The 20,028-nt window shown below is 40.2% G+C and overlaps 1 protein-coding gene across 4 annotated transcripts in view; it reads left to right on the forward strand.

The window, feature by feature from the left end:
* CFAP46 (cilia and flagella associated protein 46) overlaps window positions 1-20,028 on the forward strand; it is an 81,394-nt gene that overhangs the window by 41,797 nt on the left and 19,569 nt on the right. For all 4 annotated transcript variants that reach the window (XM_079978393.1, XM_079978392.1, XM_079978394.1 and 1 more), the window contains 18 exons: window positions 404-587; window positions 1,579-1,738; window positions 2,306-2,466; window positions 3,347-3,466; window positions 5,050-5,118; window positions 5,200-5,361; window positions 6,007-6,155; window positions 7,896-7,994; window positions 8,481-8,601; window positions 10,302-10,448; window positions 10,873-11,073; window positions 12,142-12,254; window positions 12,677-12,859; window positions 14,473-14,608; window positions 15,742-15,930; window positions 16,796-16,984; window positions 18,317-18,457; window positions 19,258-19,437. In XM_079978393.1, the coding sequence (XP_079834519.1) occupies window positions 404-587; window positions 1,579-1,738; window positions 2,306-2,466; window positions 3,347-3,466; window positions 5,050-5,118; window positions 5,200-5,361; window positions 6,007-6,155; window positions 7,896-7,994; window positions 8,481-8,601; window positions 10,302-10,448; window positions 10,873-11,073; window positions 12,142-12,254; window positions 12,677-12,859; window positions 14,473-14,608; window positions 15,742-15,930; window positions 16,796-16,984; window positions 18,317-18,457; window positions 19,258-19,437 (2,704 nt within the window). The remainder of the gene's footprint in view (window positions 1-403; window positions 588-1,578; window positions 1,739-2,305; window positions 2,467-3,346; window positions 3,467-5,049; window positions 5,119-5,199; window positions 5,362-6,006; window positions 6,156-7,895; window positions 7,995-8,480; window positions 8,602-10,301; window positions 10,449-10,872; window positions 11,074-12,141; window positions 12,255-12,676; window positions 12,860-14,472; window positions 14,609-15,741; window positions 15,931-16,795; window positions 16,985-18,316; window positions 18,458-19,257; window positions 19,438-20,028) is intronic.

Genomic DNA, 20,028 nt, shown 5'->3' on the forward strand with positions numbered 1-20,028 from the left:
GGACGGAACGATTCCCACCCCCTCTCCTCCCCCCATGCACCATTTTCGCGGTTCCCCCAACACTCCCCTTCTGAGCCAGTTTAGAGAGGAGAGGAGAAAGAAGCCCCATTGCATGAGTGGAAGTTCGTGTGCAAAGCTTCCACTGCTGAGACTCATTAGGTGGATCCCTCCCTATGTTAGAATATTGTCTCAAGTCTCATACATATTTATCCCGTATGCATTTTTCAGACTGAACTCTGGGCTAAGATTAATTGCTGTAGATTGGTGGAGACAGAAGTACTTGTCACACATATATGTTGACTTCTGATTCCAAAATGCATCATAAAAGCCTTAAGATATCACTTAAAAACAATTTATATCAAATCAGTGATGAGCATTGATTTTGTCAAATTCTTTTTCCTAGTCCAATATTTAAACAGATGGTAATGGTGAAGTCAAGACTTGGGCGTAACTATATAATGGAAATTCAGAAATTCAGAGATGAAAGTGAAGAGTACATGTCAGATATGTGGCATCGTCTGGCATCTGTGTCGTCAGATCTTGTGGGACAGTTGTCTTGCTACCAAAATGCAATTGAAGTTTTACAGGTCTGTATCAGCTTTCTTTTAAAATGTACTTTTAAAATATTACTGGTATGTGTTTCTAAATTGTGAAGATTGTAACAGCAGTATGGCAGGCAAAAATCAAACAGGTTAAGCCATTTCTAGTATGGAAATACAGTTACGGGGAAAGTTTCTGCTGTTCACATTCCGTCAGCCATTTTATGTGTGTGGCCAATTTATTTTGGGGCTATCCACTCCAACTGCTAAAGAGGACATAAATTTGTATATAACACCAGTTTATGCAAATCTGTGTCCTCTTTTGTGAGTAGGTCATGGGCCCAATCTTTTGGGCCCAGAAAATCCTAACCTGTGGTGTGTTGCTTGAGACACTATAGTATTCTTGTTGTCCTTATGCATTCTTTTCATAATGCAATTTCTGTTGTTCTGATTTGTTTTCTGACCACTTTTTTTCACTGATGATGAGTCATCAGTAGATGTTTAAAATATTGCTTTGCTAGTATGTTTGCAAATAATGCTGTTGGTTAACTTGAGATGTTTGGATTCCTAACAGCTGGGGACATACAAGTTCCCTAGTTTGCCTGAGATCAATGCATTCCTGGTTGCATATTTAAACTTATTCTTTTGGTCTGAAAGGAAATAAAACATATTTTTCAAGAACAACTGCTCTCTTTCCAACCGAACTCCCCTTGAGCAAATCTCTATTTTGCTGGCTGGCAATAATGTATTTATTACTGCACTGGTTGCAAAATATGTCTGGGTGGCAAATAAGTTGTGAGCTAGGCACCAAGACAAGTATCAGAGGGAGGAGTGTGAGATGTGGAGTGCTTAACCTAGGCAAGAGTGATTTTTACATTTTTGTATGTTTGCTTTGCTGATATTGTTCAGTTTTAAATCAATTATTTGTATTCTCACATTGTGACCAATTGTGATGGCTTAATAGCTTTTAGCAATAAAGATTCATTCATTCATTATCAAGAACAACTAGGTTAAGAATGCATTCCCTGTTTTTATGCAGAAAAAAGAATATTCATTAAAGAAAGTTGATAATCTAATAGCATTTGCAGAATGGCTGTACTCCAATCAGTTTCCTCTTAGTGAAGCTATTAAACACCTGGACTGGGCAGTATATATATTACTGTACCTGAAACCTCTCCGAAAAAGCCCTGAAGAAGAAGGTATGTCTTTAAATAAATCTAAAATAATAAGTTATTTCAGAGTTTGCCTTTCCAGTGTATTCTGATATTTTAGTAACCTGTAGAACTTTCTCTTTGACCCTGAGGACATATTTTAGTTTAGGCTTCTGAACAGTACTTTTTATATTAAATTTATAGGTTTTAGCTTGCATGACTTCTCCTTTTAAAATGAAGATAAATACAAACTCTCTACCATGAATATCCTGTGTAGTTTACTGCAGACAGATCTAGAAAACTGCTACATTTTTTATTTTAAAGTAATGGCGAATGAGATGTGTTTCTTCATCCTAGCGTCACTAGATGTAAAAAAAACCCTACCTAGGTGAACATAACTCATGTTAAAATTGTGGCTAAATACAAACTGAATACTTCCACCTCAAGCCAGCTCTTCCCCATGCCCCCATTCGGCTTAATATCCTGATCATGAGTTCTGAAGCTTGTTCACAAGTTTGTGACACTGGTTGCCTGGTAAAGATATTGACCTAGTGTGGATTTTGGTTGTATGAAAGAACATGGTGATGTTTGCTTTATTGTTATTTCTGACCACAGATTCTAATGACCGAATTGCCATTGAGGATTTAAGAAGTATAAGGCAGATAGAAGCTTTGTTTAGAGCTCACACGGTAATGGCAGTCATTTCCGGACATAGTTCGCCTTTTCACGAGCAGCACTGTTTGATGGCATATGCTTTTGTGATGCGCATTTGGCAGGTAAGAAAATAATAAAAAGTATGGTGTGTTGGTGTACTGTGTCAATATGCCAGCTTTCCTATAAACTGTTGGCTGGCATTCCCCTCAATCACATAGATTGTATGAAAAGTAAGATTATTACAACAACTTTTGACTTTCTTTTTCTATCCTTATTCTGTATAATTCTCAAAGAATGTTCATCCATATACAGTGATACCTTGGTTCTCAAACACCTTGGTACTCAAATGCCTTTGTTCTCAGACGCCGAAAACCCAGAAGTAAGTGTTCCGGTTTTCGAACAATTTTCAGAAGCGGAATGTCCAATGCAGCTGCCAGCTATTGTTTCCAGGGCACCTGCACCAATCAGAAGCTGCGCCTTGGTTTTTGAACATTTTGGAAGTCAAAATAACTTCTTGAATGGATTAAGTTAGAGAACCAAGGTGCCACTGTATGTGTAAATCATGGTGTTTTGATGTTGTATTTTTCCTTCAAGAATGTAATGAAAAGTTTATTTGCAAAAAAGAAGTAAGATTATTACAATATAGGTTTTGATGAAAGTATATTGTATGTTTCCCATGCTCTCCTCTCTGCAGTATATTCCCCTCATTCTCCATCCCTCAAGGTTCAAGAGCTTGCTGCAGATATAGGGTGAGGGTTGAGTAAGACAAGAAACTCTTCTATGAATTTCTGTAAGTCAACCAGTTTTAGGATCAAGGCTATTAACTTGCATCTGTTTAGGTTTGCTCTTTATAAAAGTAAAGGAGATCACTACCATCTCTAAACCTCTAAAACCTACCCAGTTGTCTTAATTCTTCCATTTTCTGCATTTGGCTGTAAATAACTCAGCCTTTTGTAGGTTTCCTACCCCGACTAAAAAACAAATGCAATTATTTTTGCTCAGGTGTCACTGGCAGCAGCAGGAACCTTTTTAAAGACAATGGGCAAAGTTTCACCAACTCAGCAAACGAGTCCCAAATCGAAAGGCAAAAAAGATGCAAAACAAAACAAAGATGCAAAACAAGTAAGGCCCTCTTCTATATACTTTCCCTCCCAAAGAAAATGGTTTACTTACGAACAGTTATCCCTGTAATTAATTATTAAGTAAGAATTCTGTAAATCTTTTTTTCTTTAACTCCCTATGCACTATGCATCCAAATCGAATGAAACAGATTGCATGCCCAGGCGTTGTGACCCGCCACCCCACCCCTGTTAAATGACCACTCGACAACATATGTTTTTGGTTTAAATTAGGCCATGACTTCATTGATTACAGATGTAAATGGCATTGGCTCAGATGAAAGAGATAACCTATATCAACCAACCCGCCTGTTGGCTGAGTCTTTCCAGGAGTCAAACTGTTGGTGAGGGGGTCCTATGACATACATCAAATAGCTACTGCCCCACTGAGAATGCCTTTGAGGAGTGCTATGGTCCTAGCCGCCAGCTGGGCATCTAGAAGGAGCACCTGCTCCAGGAACCCTTTAATGGGATACCTCATTCCCTTAGAAGGGCAGGCAGAGGCTTACAACCTCCCCTTTAAGACTTAACGCCACATCCACAAGAGTTGTCGCAATTGCTACGAGGTAGGCGAAACCCCCCCCCAAGGGACGCAGGTGGCGCTGTGGGTTAAAGCCTCAGCGCCTAGGGCTTGCCGATCGAAAGGTCGGCGGTTCGAATCCCTGCGGCGGGGTGCGCTCCCGCTGCTCGGTCCCAGCGCCTGCCAACCTAGCAGTTCGAAAGCACCTCCGGGTGCAAGTAGATAAATAGGGACCGCTTACCAGCGGGAAGGTAAACGGCGTTTCCGTGTGCGGCTCTGGCTCTGGCTCTGGCTCTGGCTCTGGCTCTGGCTCTGGCCAGAGCAGCGATGTCACGCTGGCCACGTGACCCGGAAGTGTCTCCGGACAGCGCTGGCCCTTGGCCTCTTAAGTGAGATGGGCGCACAACCCCAGAGTCTGTCAAGACTGGCCCGTACGGGCAGGGGTACCTTTACCTTTACCTAGGCGAAACCCCCAGGTCAGCCAGTTGACCTAAAGGACAAATTCCTCCCCACTCCCAAATACGGTGACCAATCATAATCCATAGCAAGGTCATAAATACGCACTGCTCCGTGATGGGTAGATAACAGCTTAATTATAGGGAGGGTGGGGGATCCAAAAGACAAAAATGCCAAGTTTTGGGTTGGCTTTCCTTAAATACTCTGGGAGTAGACCTGAGTGAAGTCCTATGATGGACTCAGTCAGGCCCACCCCTAATGAGTGCCCACCCCTTGGTCTGGCTGCTCTTGGCCAATCTGCAGCTGAACCCAATTCAACTTATCCCCTGGCCAATTGGAGAGGATCTAACATCTCCCACTGCCCGGGGGACCCAGCTAAAAGTGGTTGGAGGTGCTGCGGGACACGACAATGCCATGCTACTAATGTTGGTTGACCTGTAGGATTCACAAGTGCCCATGTGAGCCCATGATCCAGATCTTTGTGAAATCCAGTGGGGTTAGACATAGCTTCAGATGCAGAACTGTATGTACGTATATAAGCTGAACATTGCATTAATATTATTATTCTATGGTGTGATAAAAATTTCCTTTCCCCCCTCTTTTTTCCAAAGCCTTCTGCTAATCAGACTTCACCAACAAGCCCTCCTAAAAAAGACAAATCTTCAAAAGATGCTAAACAGGTACATTTTCTTTTAATATATTTTAATGTTCAGTGGGGGGAGGGGGAATAGACTTCCTTAATGCAGAGTCTTGTTTTTCAGCCACAGTCGGCCAAAGACAAAGCAAAGAAGAAAGGGCCAAGTGAAGCCTTGCCCGCAAATGTGGAGGAGTGGGCTAGCTATGAATGTCCTGATGAAATTAGAGATGCCTTAAAACAGGACGCAAGTGGCTGTGCTATGAACAGGGAAACCATTTTGGCACCTGTGAGTAACAATTCCAGATTTTGGTTTGTAGGGGCTGCTATCTTATCTTCTTAGATCTGTATGAATTTGAAAGACTTGTTGGAGTCGGAGGAAACAGATATGCTATGGCAACATATATTGGGTAGAGATGAGTGACCTAACTGAACACCACGGTGGATTCAGTTGGAGATATAGCATCTGTCAAATGTTCAGTGCTGCATGTGACCAGCTTCTATTTCAAAGAAGGCAAAACCAGTTTTTCCTGAGCTTGATTCTAGAGAGGGGTTGTTTGCATGAGCGAACCACTTCCACAGGAACTGTATCGCTCAGTTCCACACGCCCATAAAAGAAGAGATAGTATTTTCTGTGTATCCTGAGTTTTACCTGTGTATAAATGTCCTACATATTTGGCTTTGTGATAAAACCATTTTTAATGAGAATGTTGAAAGTTTCTTTTCATGCTGATTTTCAGGTTGCCACAGAGATGGCATATTTAGTGGTTCAAAAGGTAGGACAATGTGTCCGAAGTATACATTGGTGTGTAGCAACTCCCTGATGTATAAAATTTGAGAACATTGTTTCATTGCCCCATTTTCAGCATTAAAAATGCAGAATTGAGACAGAAGTATTGACAACTTTTCCATCATCAATTCTTTTAATTTTCAGACACGTACCTTATACTACCTAGACCTTTTAGTTAAGGAGCTACAGGCAATTTTATGTACTCACTTGACTGTTCCGGTTCTTCATCTGGCTGAGATCATTTCTCGTGATGTCGTAGAAAGCAAAAGTCTGTCAGATCTCTACCATCTTCGGTTTGTATCCATTATTCTGCAGTCACTGTAAAACATTTCACTTCCCTGCCGTTCATAAATTCAAATCTGTTTTTGGTTGTGGTGTGTAAATTAATCCCTTTCTGTACTTTATGATGTGCCACAAATTATGGATTTATGGTTCCAGAAGTTATTCCCACAAAGTTCCCTGCATGAGCTGAATCTCAAGGAGGTTGAATCTCACCCATTACTAGCAGAGCACAGTCATGACTACAACTCCCATCAGTCTTAGCCAATATAGTCTGTTGTCAAGGTTGATGAGAGCTGTCGTCCGTATGACCACTGGTTTCCCATGCCTGGTTGATCAGCAGAACAAGTGTGCTGGACCAGGATAATGTGTGTTGATATTGATGTAGGTAATCATACATGGTCTGAAACACAGGGAGAGGCAAGTGCCCCCTTGCACCTTCTAAATGGCACCCCCAGTAAGCCTAAAAATTGCTTGTATGCATAATTGCTTGAAAATTAAAAATCTTAGACGTTAAACAGAAAAATAGGTCTAGGCAGTTTGAACTTTCATTGGCATGTTTGTGACTGAAAATGAAAGTTTTAGCATTTGTATTTTTATGTAGCCTACATTTCAGTGTTTCAGATTCCAAGCTTTTTGCTATCAAAAACATAAAAGTAGGAGGGTGTGGGTGGGTTTGCATATATATATATATATATATGCACGCACAAGTCTCCTTGAATTTGGGTTTTTTGTCTGATAGCACTGTTAGGACTCATCCATACAGTTGCAAATAAAATGTTTGAAGTGTGTTTTAAGCGCAATATATAATGTGACACTAAATGGTGATAGTGAACCTTATGTAAAATTCAGTGTATTCAATGTATTTTTAAAAACTTTTTTTATATGTGTGTAAATTCCACCCCTGTCTAATTAACTTGCTATTTCAGAAGAAGTGATATCTGAGACTGTTAATGACAAGTATTTTTTCTTCATTAATACTCATAGCATGACTAGGAATCCTAGCCCTTCTTGCTCTTAGGCAAAGTGATATTGTGGGGATTGATTTATAGGTGAGGAAGGGGGGAGTATTGCTTAACTCTCCACCCCCCACTTTACTGACTTTCACCACTTGATGTAGTAAAGGGATCTGGGAACTCCAGCATGGAGCAAAATACTTCTCTTCCACCCATCATTTCTCCCCTTTGAATTCCACTCACTGCAGCCACTGTTTGTCTTGGAGACATGACAGCTGGGTTTTCCAGGCCTGCAGCGGCCTCTGAATATACAGTTTTTGCCTTTTTCTTTGAAACTATACTGCATTACTTGAACCAAAGTGTAATAGATTAACTACAACAACACTGCTTCTGCAGAACATCTTTCCATACCAGAAAGTGCAAGTTTTAAAATGTCAATTTTAAAGCTGTGTTTAATTGACAGTGCAGACAGACAGACTGTTCTGTTTTGTGCTTTAAGTCCTCAAAATTCTGTTGATGGAAATGGATTTTAAATATACCTAGCAGCAAGCCACTCCTGATTCAGGATCCCTAACTGATCCCTAATAGGATCCCTAACATCCTATTTCTTCCCTTCGGTTTCATTGTGTTCTAGCTTTATGCAGGTCCCCTTCTTGCCACATATTTCCAGAATGCACATTGCATGAAATCAGTTACATTTCCAAATGAGCTAGGGCCAAGTCTTCATTGTGCAAAAGTACCATTTCTTGTCAACAGGTAATTTGTATTTTGTATGGATTGTGTCCTTTGTTTTCACAGACTCTCCAGGATATGTTTAGATTTAAAGTTGTGCCAAGCAGCATTTAATCATGAGAAGGCAGTGGGTGAAATGTACATTAATGAAATGGAACAAGGAAGGTATGATCTTCTGAAGCAAAGTGTGTAATCTGAAAAGTTCATCATGGATTTTGTACATACCTGACACCCCATTTCCAGTTGAGCAACTGGGACTATTTGCATGCAGCCTTTCAAAAAGCTTGAGATTCCACCAGTCAGCTATTTAATAGGGATGGGGAGTGGGGGTGCATGGGTATTGCATCACCCTCCTTAGTGGCTGACTTTAACCTTTTTGAGAGGGTTCTATAGGTAGGTCCATTGTTCCCTGGATTTGGATGTATTACAGTGTAAGCATAACAGTTGTTTCCTCCAAGAGCAGCAGCTTTTTGCACTGTGCTGGTATAACTGAATTTAAGTTACCGGTATTCTATGCCCATTAACAAAATGATTAATGTGGCCCCGTGGACATCTCAGTAATGACTTTCCATGTTGACATGTTGATCCTCATTGTTGTTTTTCTTGTTATTGTTTGCAAAATCGTTCTCCCTTCTTCTTTCTATGATTCAGGTTTAGACAAGAGATAGCATTTAAAAAGGAGAATGCCATACAGAACAAGCTGAAGGAAACCAGATTTGCGAGTTTAAAGCCATCTGATATTAGTAAAAAATTGCTTACTGCAAAAGATAAGGTAATTTACTTTCACTTTGCAAATAGATCAAAGTGAGAAGGCATTTTGCTGCCTTTAAACTCTTTGTGGCTTTTAGAAACAAGGTCAATTGAGTGAATGCCATGCAGTAAACTATGGCTTCCATTGTTAGCAATATATCCCTTAATTGCTGCTGGGCCCAGTGGGCGAAAACGGGCGGCTCTTGTAGAGATGGAAGTTTAAGGCTTTTCTGAGTTTTTCCTTTTATTATTAACACTTAAGAAAAAGTACATCTTCAGGAGGGCATTTCCTAATGTAGCTGATTTGGTTAAAGGGGAGTAATTGGTGATACACCACACATCTTTAACTAGAATCCTGTTGCTTTGTCCTCCACTGGACCCAAGATTCTATACCATTTTTATGCAGGAATTTTCCTTGATTCAGTCTCTTGCTTAAGATCTGCCTCTCCAGCAGGTTGCTACAGGTGGCCTTCTCTCCATCAGCTATTTTTCTGGAGTCAAAGTGCCCAGTATCTTCACTATCCCCCCCCCCCTCAGGCCTATTGTCCTGTCTGGTGTTAGGACATTCTGTTGGTTTCCTCAGCTGCTTCTTCCTCAGCTGTTCACTCACTTACCCCATACTTTGTTTCATTATTTTAGAACTGCATTTCCTATCACCATGCACCTCTTATTTCTGCCTCCTGTTTGCAGATTTTTGAGGCGTTTGCACTATCTGATGCACAGGCTTATGGCGGCTAACAGATTTAGGTTGAATCCTGACAAGACAGAAGTACAGTTTGGGGAGGTGGGGGCCGGGGGTGGGGGACTCCCTGGTCCTGAATAGGGTAACTGTGCCCCTGAAGGACCAGGTGCGCAGCCTGGGAGTCATTTTGGACTCGCAGCTGTCCATGGAGGCGCAGGTCAATTCTGTGTCCAGGGCAGCTGTCTACCAGCGCCATCTGATACACAGGCTGAGACCCTACTTGCCCACCGACTGTCTCGCCAGAGTGGTGCATGCTCTAGTTATCTCCCACTTGGACTACTGCAATACGCTCTACATGGGGCTACCTTTGAAGGTGACCCAGAAACTACAACTAATCCAGAATGAGGCAGCTAGACTGGTGACTGGGAGCAGCCACCAAGACCACATAACACCGGTCTTGAAAGACCTACATTGGCTCCCAGTACGTTACCGAGCACAATTCAAAGTGTTGGTGCTGACCTTTAAAGCCTGAATGGCCCCAGCCCAGTATACATGAAGGAGCGTCTCCACCCGCATCATTCAGCCCAGACACTGAGGGCCAGCGCTGAGGGCCTTCTGGTGGTTCCATCACTGCGGTAAGTGAGGTTACAGGGAACCAGGCAGAGGGCCTTCTTGGTGGTGGCACCCGCCCTGTGGAATGCCCTCCCATCAGATGTCAAGGAAATAAGCAACTATCTTTTAGAAGACATCTGAAGGGAAGACATCTGTTTCGGGAAGTTTTAAGTGCTTGATGTTTTATCGTGTTTTTAATATTCTGTTGGGAGCCACCCAGAGTGACTGGGGAAACCCAGCCAGAAGGGCGGGTATAAATAATAAAACAATAATAATAATAATTCTCATCAGGCTTTACAACAGATTTCAGATTTTTTTTTAAGGAATTGGAATGCTAAGCAAAATCCCTTTTGCCAATTTTAGAATTAAATGCTGACTAAAATGGAATTGCAATTCTAGGGGCACTCTTTCTTTCTTTTTTAAAACAGATTTTGGAACTGAACCCTGTGACTGAAAAGGGATTAAGTGGGCTTTCTTTCCCCTACTTGTGGATAGAAAAAGCTGAAGTCCTCATGCAATTAGGTTTATATCAGCCAGCAAGGCTACTACTTGCAGAAGCACACCATGCAACTCAGGTAAGTTTGAAAATTAATCCCAAACTGGAATGTGATCCAGTCCCCTATGCACTGGCAAAGTCATAAGATTCCCTCAGTGCTCCCTCCCAGCTTTCAAGTTGTCTTCTTTTGAACTATTTACTCAAATTTAATCTTAGAGAAGTCCTAGGGCTTCCTCCCAGGTAGCGATGGAAGGTTCTCTCAGTTTCTCATTTTTCAGTTCTCCATATTTTGCAGCAATTTGCAAAAAAATTTAAAAGAAATTAGCATGAAAATTAAAGTCATTTTAATCTGAGTTTCTCCTAATAAACTCCTGTAGAAGATTAGGAGATGTGTTTTACACGTTCTCGATTTTGTTTGTTTTTAATTGTTCTAAATACGTAACACTGGGATGCCCTTGGCTCTTTGGTAAGACTGAACTTACTTGAAATAACATTTTTTCTAGGAAATGAATGACCTCTGTACTGTATCGCGGTGCCTTTATCTTCTAGCTGTGCTAGCTAACTTGGAACAAAAACATGGACAAGCTAAAGAACTGCTTGAGAAGGCACAATTGATAGGTGGAAATGAGAAATTTTGGCTGAATAGCACTTTGTGTCTCACAGATGCAATTTTAGGGGAAGATGAGGAAAGAAAAGATAAAATGGTAAGGAAACCTAGTTCAACCACAGGGATCTGTCCTACGTATTCTGCAATGAATGCAGATGCAAAGAATTCCTTCAACTTCTCTGCTGTCTCTTCCCCCCACCCTTTAACACACTTTTGACTCCCTTGTCATCTAAGGCTGAATCACCTCCCTAGCTGGTTTCCTTCTTCTAATGTATTTAAATATTTTGGGGTTAATTTTAATGTTTTTAGCAGTATGTTCATGAAATACATTTTTTTTCCTCTTCTCTCATCTTCTTCTTCTTCTGCATCTTTTATTATTAGCTTGCGTTTATTTTCTAAAGTTCCGGTTCCTTTTTGTCTCCATATTTGGGTAAAGTCTCCCATTTTCTAAAAGTTACTTTCTTGCCTCTGACAGCTTGCTTGACTCTGTTAACTACCCTGACTTTTTTTTGACTTTTTTTTTGCCTTGGTAATACTTTTTCTGATTAGCAGTATATATTCTAGTTGAGCTTCTACTAGTTTTTAATAACATTATCCCCTGGCCTTGGAGAGATTTGGCCTTCTTGACTTTTACTTTCGACTTCCTTTATAAGCAATGCCCTCCTTTTTTTAGAAGTCCCTGTGTTGAAGTCAAAAGTGACTGTATTGAGCTTCACATAGGCAATTTTCCACTAAGACATATATTCAGTGCTTTTTTTCCTATAAAAAATGTTTAGGGGTACTCTCATTTTGACTCAAGAAAATCACCATTTTATAGTTCAAATCAGGGGAAATAAATGGGCAAAAGTACAAAGATTCACGAAATGTTTTGGGGTATGCGTACCCCTGCATCCCCCCAGAAAAAAGCACTGCATATATTGAACTTGATAGCACTATGAACACTGTTCCCAAACAGTGCAATGTAGAACCTTCTGGTTTTATAAAACCTTTTTTTCTTATGTAGAGATCACAGTATCCTCCTTTTGTAACTATATTTAATTAACGTATACCTGGTGAGTCATATGCTCTTTGGTAAAACACAGCTTGTGTTTTCATTGAATGGATTTGCTCTGGATAGAATAAATACCTGGCCTAAAATGTTTTGAACAATTCTGCTTTCTCATAGCTACAGTCTGGCCATTTTCTGCAGAGAACTGTAAATGCATTGAGACCATTATTGCTGGGAAGACCCAACAGAGAAGCTGAGCTGGGTATTATAATCGCATTCCTTGAAGCCAGGTAATTAATTACAAGTTAAAACATTTATTATAATGTTTTATGTATGGTTTGTTAACTAACTAACAATGCAAACATATTCATGTTACCTCAGAAGTAAATCCCATTCAGTTCAATGAAACTTAGTCCTGGGTATATGATCCTATATACCCTTTGCAAAGAGTAATCCCCACTGAAATCTTCATGGGATTTACTTTTGCATAAATATGCTTAGGGTATTTTTTTTAACTCTCACTGTGCTTTTCTTAATGCAAACACAGCATAATCCAAGCATAAATATAAAATTATGGTTTTCTCTCAGCATTAGTCATCAAAATCTAAAAACATGCAAAGAAAAAAGTGTATTAGTACAGCATACTTGATCAAATATTTAATACATTATTGAGATAGTTTACCCAATACTATTAATATACTCTTCTATGCAGGAAAGCATATATTCATGTAGAGTTTGGTCAAGACTACATCAATGCTAGTAGTCATCCTAATGACTTAGCAAGATTGTTGCTGGAGCCATATGATAAATTAATTCATATCGAAAAGGACTTCCTTTCTTACCGGTATAAAGATCGTAGTACTGAGGTTTTGCTGGTACGTGCAAATATTCACAGGTAAGTCCATAATAGTCCTTGATTATTTATTTGAATGTAAATAGGCAGAGACCCAAAGGACAATTTTAAGATAGCTCAAGAATTTACGGTCACAAAGTGGATTTCCTCCCTGTCTGCAACAGGTATCCATGCCACTTCCTGAACCACTTGCAACTACCTTCAGCTTTAAAGTTCTTTTGTCTTGCAGTATAGGAAAGAAGCAACTTGCTGTTAAGAACACACACAAAACTAAAGCACATGCTGAGCAGATCTTTGGAAACGGGCCCGTGCATATTTTTAAAAAACCCACACGCTAATTGCTTCAACTGCTGATTATTTCTGGCTTGCTTTTTCAACATTGAATCTAAACAGTTACAATCAAAAAATGAACTTCTTCATTGCATCTGAATCAAATTGCACAAGCAGTGACTGAAATGCAACAAAATGTGCGTGAAGCTGACCCACATTAGCCTGGTTCACATGCAGTGGGAAGCCAAATCATGGCTAAGCATGCTTATGCAAGTACAGGTCCTCACAGTGGAAATTGTGACCTCTTTCCTCCTCCTCCAGTCCTGTTGCAGTTGTACTGTCAATTATATGCAAGCTGGGTTCATGGTTTGTCTCGCTCCAGACAAACCACCAGCTGTAATCAAGCTTGGTTCTTGGTTTACTACTCATGGTTTGCTTGAGAGAAATAAACCACAGTTTTGCACCTAATTCTAAGGGAAGCCATAGTTTAGCTCAAGGTAGCCAGGCAGCAGCAGGTCCAGGGAGGAAGAATGTGTTCACATGAAGTCTTCTTGTGACTTAGCAGTTTGCCACCTAGGCCATGAGCAGAAACTATTCTTAAGCTTTGATGGGAAATACCTGCTGTACTCATATTATTTGCTGGATCACAAGCTGTGTGTAGTAGTTCTAATATTTACCATTTCTTTTTGAATACAGTGGTACCTCGGGTTACAAACTTAATTCGTTCCGGAGGTCTGTTCTTAACCTGAAGCCGTTCTTAACCTGAAGCACCACTTTAGCTAATGGGGCCTCCTTATGCAGCCGCACCGCTGGAGCACGATTTCTGTTCTCATCCTGAAGCAAAGTTCTTAACCCGAGGTACTATTTCTGAGTTAGTGGAGTCTGTAACCTGAAGCGTATGTAACCTGAGGTACCACTGTACTTCCATTTACAGTGGTAGCTCGGGTTACAAACACCTCGGGTTACAGACACTTCGGGTTACAGACTCCACTAACCCGGAAGTAGTACCTCGGGTATGAATTAAGTACTTAACCCAAGGTACCACTGTAATAGTAATCCTGATTGAAAGTAGTGATGTACAATATCCGGAAATGTGAAAGCACAGAAGTAACTTTTCTTCTGTGGACGCTTTCAATCAACATCTTACATGTGTGTGTGAGTGCATGCATGCATGCGCACATACACTTGGCAGTTTTAAAAAATAAAATACTTGTATCATTTAATTGGTTGCCTTTAGTTAATGGTGGTTATTTCTTTGAACACAAAATTGGCACATGCTGCTAAAACTGCAGGAAAAAAACATTATCTGGTTATCTTTCTAAATAGATAAATTATCAAGGACTAAATACCATTTTTGAATAATTTTAAATGTTGCTTTTTTACAGGATTCTCGGAAAACATGCAGTATACAAGGTAGACAAACAGAGTCATTACCTTGATGCTTACAGGTTAGCTCAAGAAGCAGTATCGCAAATGGAAGAGCTTTTTCGATATATTAATAATGTGATTCCAGTTAATGAGGTAGGTAAGGTAGTTGTGTCTTAAAATCGGCTTGTAGTCTTTCGCACATTTAATAAGGAGTAAGTCAGGGGACGCAGGTGGCGCTGTGGGTTAAAGCCTCAGCGCCTAGGACTTGCCGATCGAAAGGTCGGCGGTTCGAATCCCTGCGGCGGGGTGCGCTCCCGCTGCTCGGTCCCAGCGCCTGCCAACCTAGCAGTTCGAAAGCACCTCCGGGTGCAAGTAGATAAATAGGGACCGCTTGCCAGCGGGATGGTAAACGGCGTTTCCGTGTGCGGCTCTGGCTCGCCAGAGCAGCGATGTCACGCTGGCCACATGACCCGGAAGTGTCTCCAGACAGCGCTGGCCCCTGGCCTCTTAAGTGAGATGGGCGCACAACCCCAGAGTCTGTCAAGACTGGCCCGTACGGGCAGGGGTACCTTTACCTTTACCTTTTTAAGTCCCATTGAGCTCAGTGAAGTTTGTTTCTGAGGGGACATGTATAAGACTGCACTGCGGAGACTGCAAAATGTGGAGACTGTTGACAGTCAAATGAGAGCGTTCAAAGACCCGTCCAAATCTGGTGAACATCTGAAAACACAGAGATAAACCAATGGAGGCAGTTACTCAGTGGTCATTATCTGCATTCCTTATTGCAACTTCAAATTGGGGACATTTCGGGTCATATTCAACTAAATTGTTGTGCTAGTGGAAGTCTGCTCAGCGATTCCTGCTAATGCATCAGGACTTTGCTCCCTCTCCTGCCCCAGCGTGCTGCCCCTGCCCTCCCCAAATCTACTCCAGAGAGTTGGGAGAATCCTAGAAGAGCTGCACTGAATACAAGCATTGGCAGGAAATTTGGACAGGTCTTTGTGGCTGTCAGCAGCCTTCACATTTGTAAATATTACATGCCGTAGTAAGTGTCACTATGAAAGCCACAAACGATCCTCCCTTCTCTATTCTTTTTTTTTCCCTTCATTTTTTTTTTCTTTAAGAGATCTGTGTTTCCCACCCCAAGAGAGCAGTGGCCTTTTAATCTTCAGGGTGCAAGATTTTCACTCTTCTCACTCTATCTCTGATGTGTTTCATCTTGCCATCCACCACAGTCCTAGAATCTGGAATGTTCTTTTTAACTCAGTCTTATTTTTGCATTTCAGACTAAAAATATAAACACTCCCTTGATGAGAAAACTGGCTAGCATGAAGGTGACACTTACAGAGATCATTTTGGATATTTTTGTTCTCATCAATATTGAGAAAAAAAAGAAAGAGGCCAAAGCAGATGAGATTGAGCAGATTATCGAGGATTTTGTGAGGTTTACACCTGATGTTGCTTCTGTTGAGCAGGTTTGTGTGTCATTGCTTTCCTGTGGTTTGGGCTATAATCGTATATGCACTTATTTGGGAATAAGACAATGATAGGTCTTACTTCAGCATAGGATTGTGCTGTGACTTCTATCAAAGCAAAATTTAGAGAATCATCAGTACAGTGGTACCTTGGTTCTCACACTTAATCCTTTCTGGAAGTCAGTTCCAAAACCAAAGCGTTCCAAAACCAAGGTGCGCTTTCCCATAGAAAGTAATGCAAAACAAATTAATCCATTCCAGACATTTAAAAGCAACCCCTAAAACAACAATTTAACATGAATTTTACTATCTAACAATACCATGGATCCATAAAATGAAAGCAATAATCATTGTACTGTAAAATAAATAAGACAGTATTGTAGATGATAAAATAAAAATTATTATTTTTTCTTACCTGCGCTGATGATTGTCATTGTTCAGATGGGGGGGCTTTTATCCATTTCCACAGTCACACAATCAATCAGTAGCTGAGCTAGGTTCCATACAGTCACAAAAACAAATTAACCGAAAAAGCCTCAAAAACAAAAACGCAAAATAAATAGCAGAAACAAAAACGCCAAACTTAATCCGTTCCGGAAGTCCGTTTGACTTCCTAAATGTTTGAAAACCAAGGCGCAGCTTCTGATTCGTGCAGGTGCCCCGGAAACAATAGCCGACAGCCGCATCGGAGGTTCAGCTTCCGAAAAACGTTTGAAAACCGGAACACTTACTTCCAGGTTTTCAGCGTTTGAGAACCAAGGTACCACTGTACTCCGTTTCTGAAGCATTGGATCATTTGTGTTGTTCATAATGTTACCAGTTTCCAGCATATTGGTTTTATTTCTTGTTTTCTGAATTCTGACAGGCATGGTTAAAACTCAGCCGCACAATTGGCCATAATGCCCAGGCTCAGCTAACAAGCGTACAAAGTCTTTATACTGGCTGTCCTGATATCAGAGCCAAGTACCTCTATCTCACTGGGAAGTGTTTGCGTTTAATGGCTGATCATACAAACCCCATCTTTACAGATGTTCATTGGAGTGAAAAGGCAGCGGTACGGCATATTTTTCCTACATTTAATCAAAGCGTTAATGGAAGTGGGGAAATGAACAACTTCAGAAATCTGTTTTCAGCTTATTCCACATTTTTATTTGGTGTTTTATTGTGTCCTGTGTGGATTGTGAGCGCGTGATTTTACAAATTGGAATAAGTTTTGGAATAAATGTGGGGGTTTTGTGGAGTTGTGGGATATAGATATTGAAAATAAATAATCATTTTTGTGTGTGTGTGTGATAAAGAGGGCATGGGGGTGGAGGTGGATGGGTGGCAACAAGAGAAACAACACCTTGCCCTGAAGTGAAAAGTAATACAGAGGCATGTTGGTGTCATAGTTCTCAAGTACTGTAATTAAGATCATGCTCAATTTGCACCTCACAGTTGCTTGAAACCTCATGTTTAAGGGAAATAGATTGCTTGTCCTCATTGTGTCCTCTGTATATTTTGGACTACAATTTCCATAAGCCTCAGCCAGGGTCAATGGTCAGAGACTGTGGGAATTGGGGTCCAACAACATCTGAAGGCATCAGGTTAGGCTATTATGTCCCAGAGCAAAGTCCAAGAGATGCATGACCTGGAGAATGATTTGGGGTAAGATTAGAATTCTATGTTTTGGTAATACATTGGTCAATCATTGGAAGCTGAAGCAAATGTTTAAATCCTTTCTTGGTTATGCCATTCGTTAAAACTGAGCAGGAAACCAAAGATAGAAATTGGAAAAGTGACTACACTGGTCTAGTCTGCATAGACCTCATTTGGTTACCAACTGAACTACAAATTTTTGTTCTACTTGAAATAATGGTTATATATATTTTTAACCAATTCAGCATAAAAATAAGAGATATAGCAGATTTAAGAATAGGAAACCCTTAGCAAAACATTTACATATGAGCAGTCCTGGTTCTTGGCATGGCAGGTGGTCTTTTGAATGCCATGTTATTATGTTGACACACATTCAAATGCCAATTAAAGCAGGGGTAGTCAACCTTTTTATACCTACCGCCCACGAATGCATATTTCTTGATTGTAAAAAATTCCTTCCCGCCAACCAGTACTCGATGAGTGGAAGATTCAGCTTGTGCTGTAGAACCCCCTACCGCCTACCTAGAATCCTGAAACGCCCACTAGTGGGCGGTAGGGACCAGGTTGACAACCTGTGAATTAAAGGTTCCATGTTGTTACTAGAGTGCCACATCAGACAAAGAAGACACGTGTGTGTGTGGTCAACATTGCATACCATACTAGGACTGGGCTTTATGTATGTGTTCGCACATTTCATGCATTACATTTTGACAATGCTTTGTTTGTTTAATTCTTTTGTGATGGATAGGAGGAACCTAAACCTGTTCTTGAGAAATCCCCCTCACCAGAATCAGAAGCAAAATGTGATGAAAGTGAAACACCAACTCCGGGTTTGCAACTTACCAAAAAACAGCTTGATGATTACAGGAGGAAAGCAAGTGAATTAAGGGTACATTTATGTAATAAACTAAGTACTTTATATATACATATACACACAAACATATATATATAGTAAACTCTAAGTTTAGGACATGTCAGGTCAATACTATAAAGACAGACAGTGAGGAGAAAGTGTTTAGGACATTTCCACTTCACTGTAGAATACTTTTATAAGATAACACATAAAGTAGAATTTTAGTTAAGAAAGTAAATAGTAAAGAATTTGAACAAGCTATGGAGGAAAAAGCTAAAAAATTATTTGCTCCTAATTTTCCAATTTTTGTATTTGATTTCTTGGTATGTTGGTTTCTAAAAGCCTTTTGTAAAATGAGATGAAAATAAGAACTGGACCCTTTCCTCTCTCTTTTTGGAAAGTAATTTTTAAAAAGAAATATAAGCTCATATTGATCTTGCAGTTCTCATATTAATCAATTTTAATTACTTTTCATCACCTTTTCATCACTTTCCTCATTCATAAAATGTTTTGTTCCTGTATTTTTGTTCCATGGATGAAGAGTCAGAAAAAGGAAGCCCAACAGGAACATGTATTTATTTTGAGCTAAATGGAAAACAAAACCTAATGGAGCCCTAATAGGATGCTCTGAGGGACAAAATAGCATAACTGGGAGCCCAGTTTGAAACTCTCAATTTATGCCCATTTGTCTTCTCTAGAAACATTTAATCTTTTCCATTAAGAAAATATGAGATCAGAATGTTCTATCTTCTTTGAAGTGATAAACTACTATTTATGTTGGATTTATGTAGTTTTAGCAATATTGAATACATAGGATTCTGATCTTTGCTATATAGCGGAAACAGACTTGGACCCAAAGATACCTGTTTCAGTCAACGGAGGTTTTGCTGCAGAGCATTAATGTTGCAATGAATAATAACATGATTGATATCCTGGCTGCTGCTAGCTTGGAAATGGTGGAGTGCTTTGGACGATTTGACTCCGTTTCAGCAAGCCAGTTTTTGGCCCTTTATCAGGTGAGACAACAGCTACTTCAATTAGCCCTTTAGTACCATAATCAGCCAAGTCAATCTTAAAAGTATTAAGAACATGTGAATTCAGACAGTGATGTTACTAAATAAAATTATTTATTTTATGTGGTGGTTTCTATTCCCATGTGATGTAATTATTACTTTAAATATGTAGCAAACATAAATTAAGTCTTGTGCAAGCGTAACACTTGCAATCGACTGTCAGTGGTTCAATGCTTTGGAACATGTATTTTGGGAGCTGTGCACCAGATCCGACCAAATGCCAGATCCTAAAATCAGGCTGACTCAAGTCAACCCAGGATTCAACCAAATTGGGGTGGGGCATCCCTGGATCACCTTGAAGTTGGGTTGGATCCGTCTGGAGCAATCCAGGGCTGTCAAAAGGGAAGGGCAGCTTGGTGACGAAGAGAAGGAGGGAAAAGGAGACATTCAGATAGCCCCCAACCACATGATTAATTAGTGGAAAAAATTCCTTCTGTCTTCCTAAAACTTTTGCTGAAACACTTTCCCATCAAAAATGACTAGCTGAAACCTCCAGTTTATGGCATTTACATAATTTAAGCAACTTTTCGATAA

Source organism: Podarcis cretensis (assembly GCF_951804945.1).
Source record: "Podarcis cretensis genome assembly, chromosome: 5".
Classification (NCBI taxonomy): domain Eukaryota; kingdom Metazoa; phylum Chordata; class Lepidosauria; order Squamata; family Lacertidae; genus Podarcis; species Podarcis cretensis.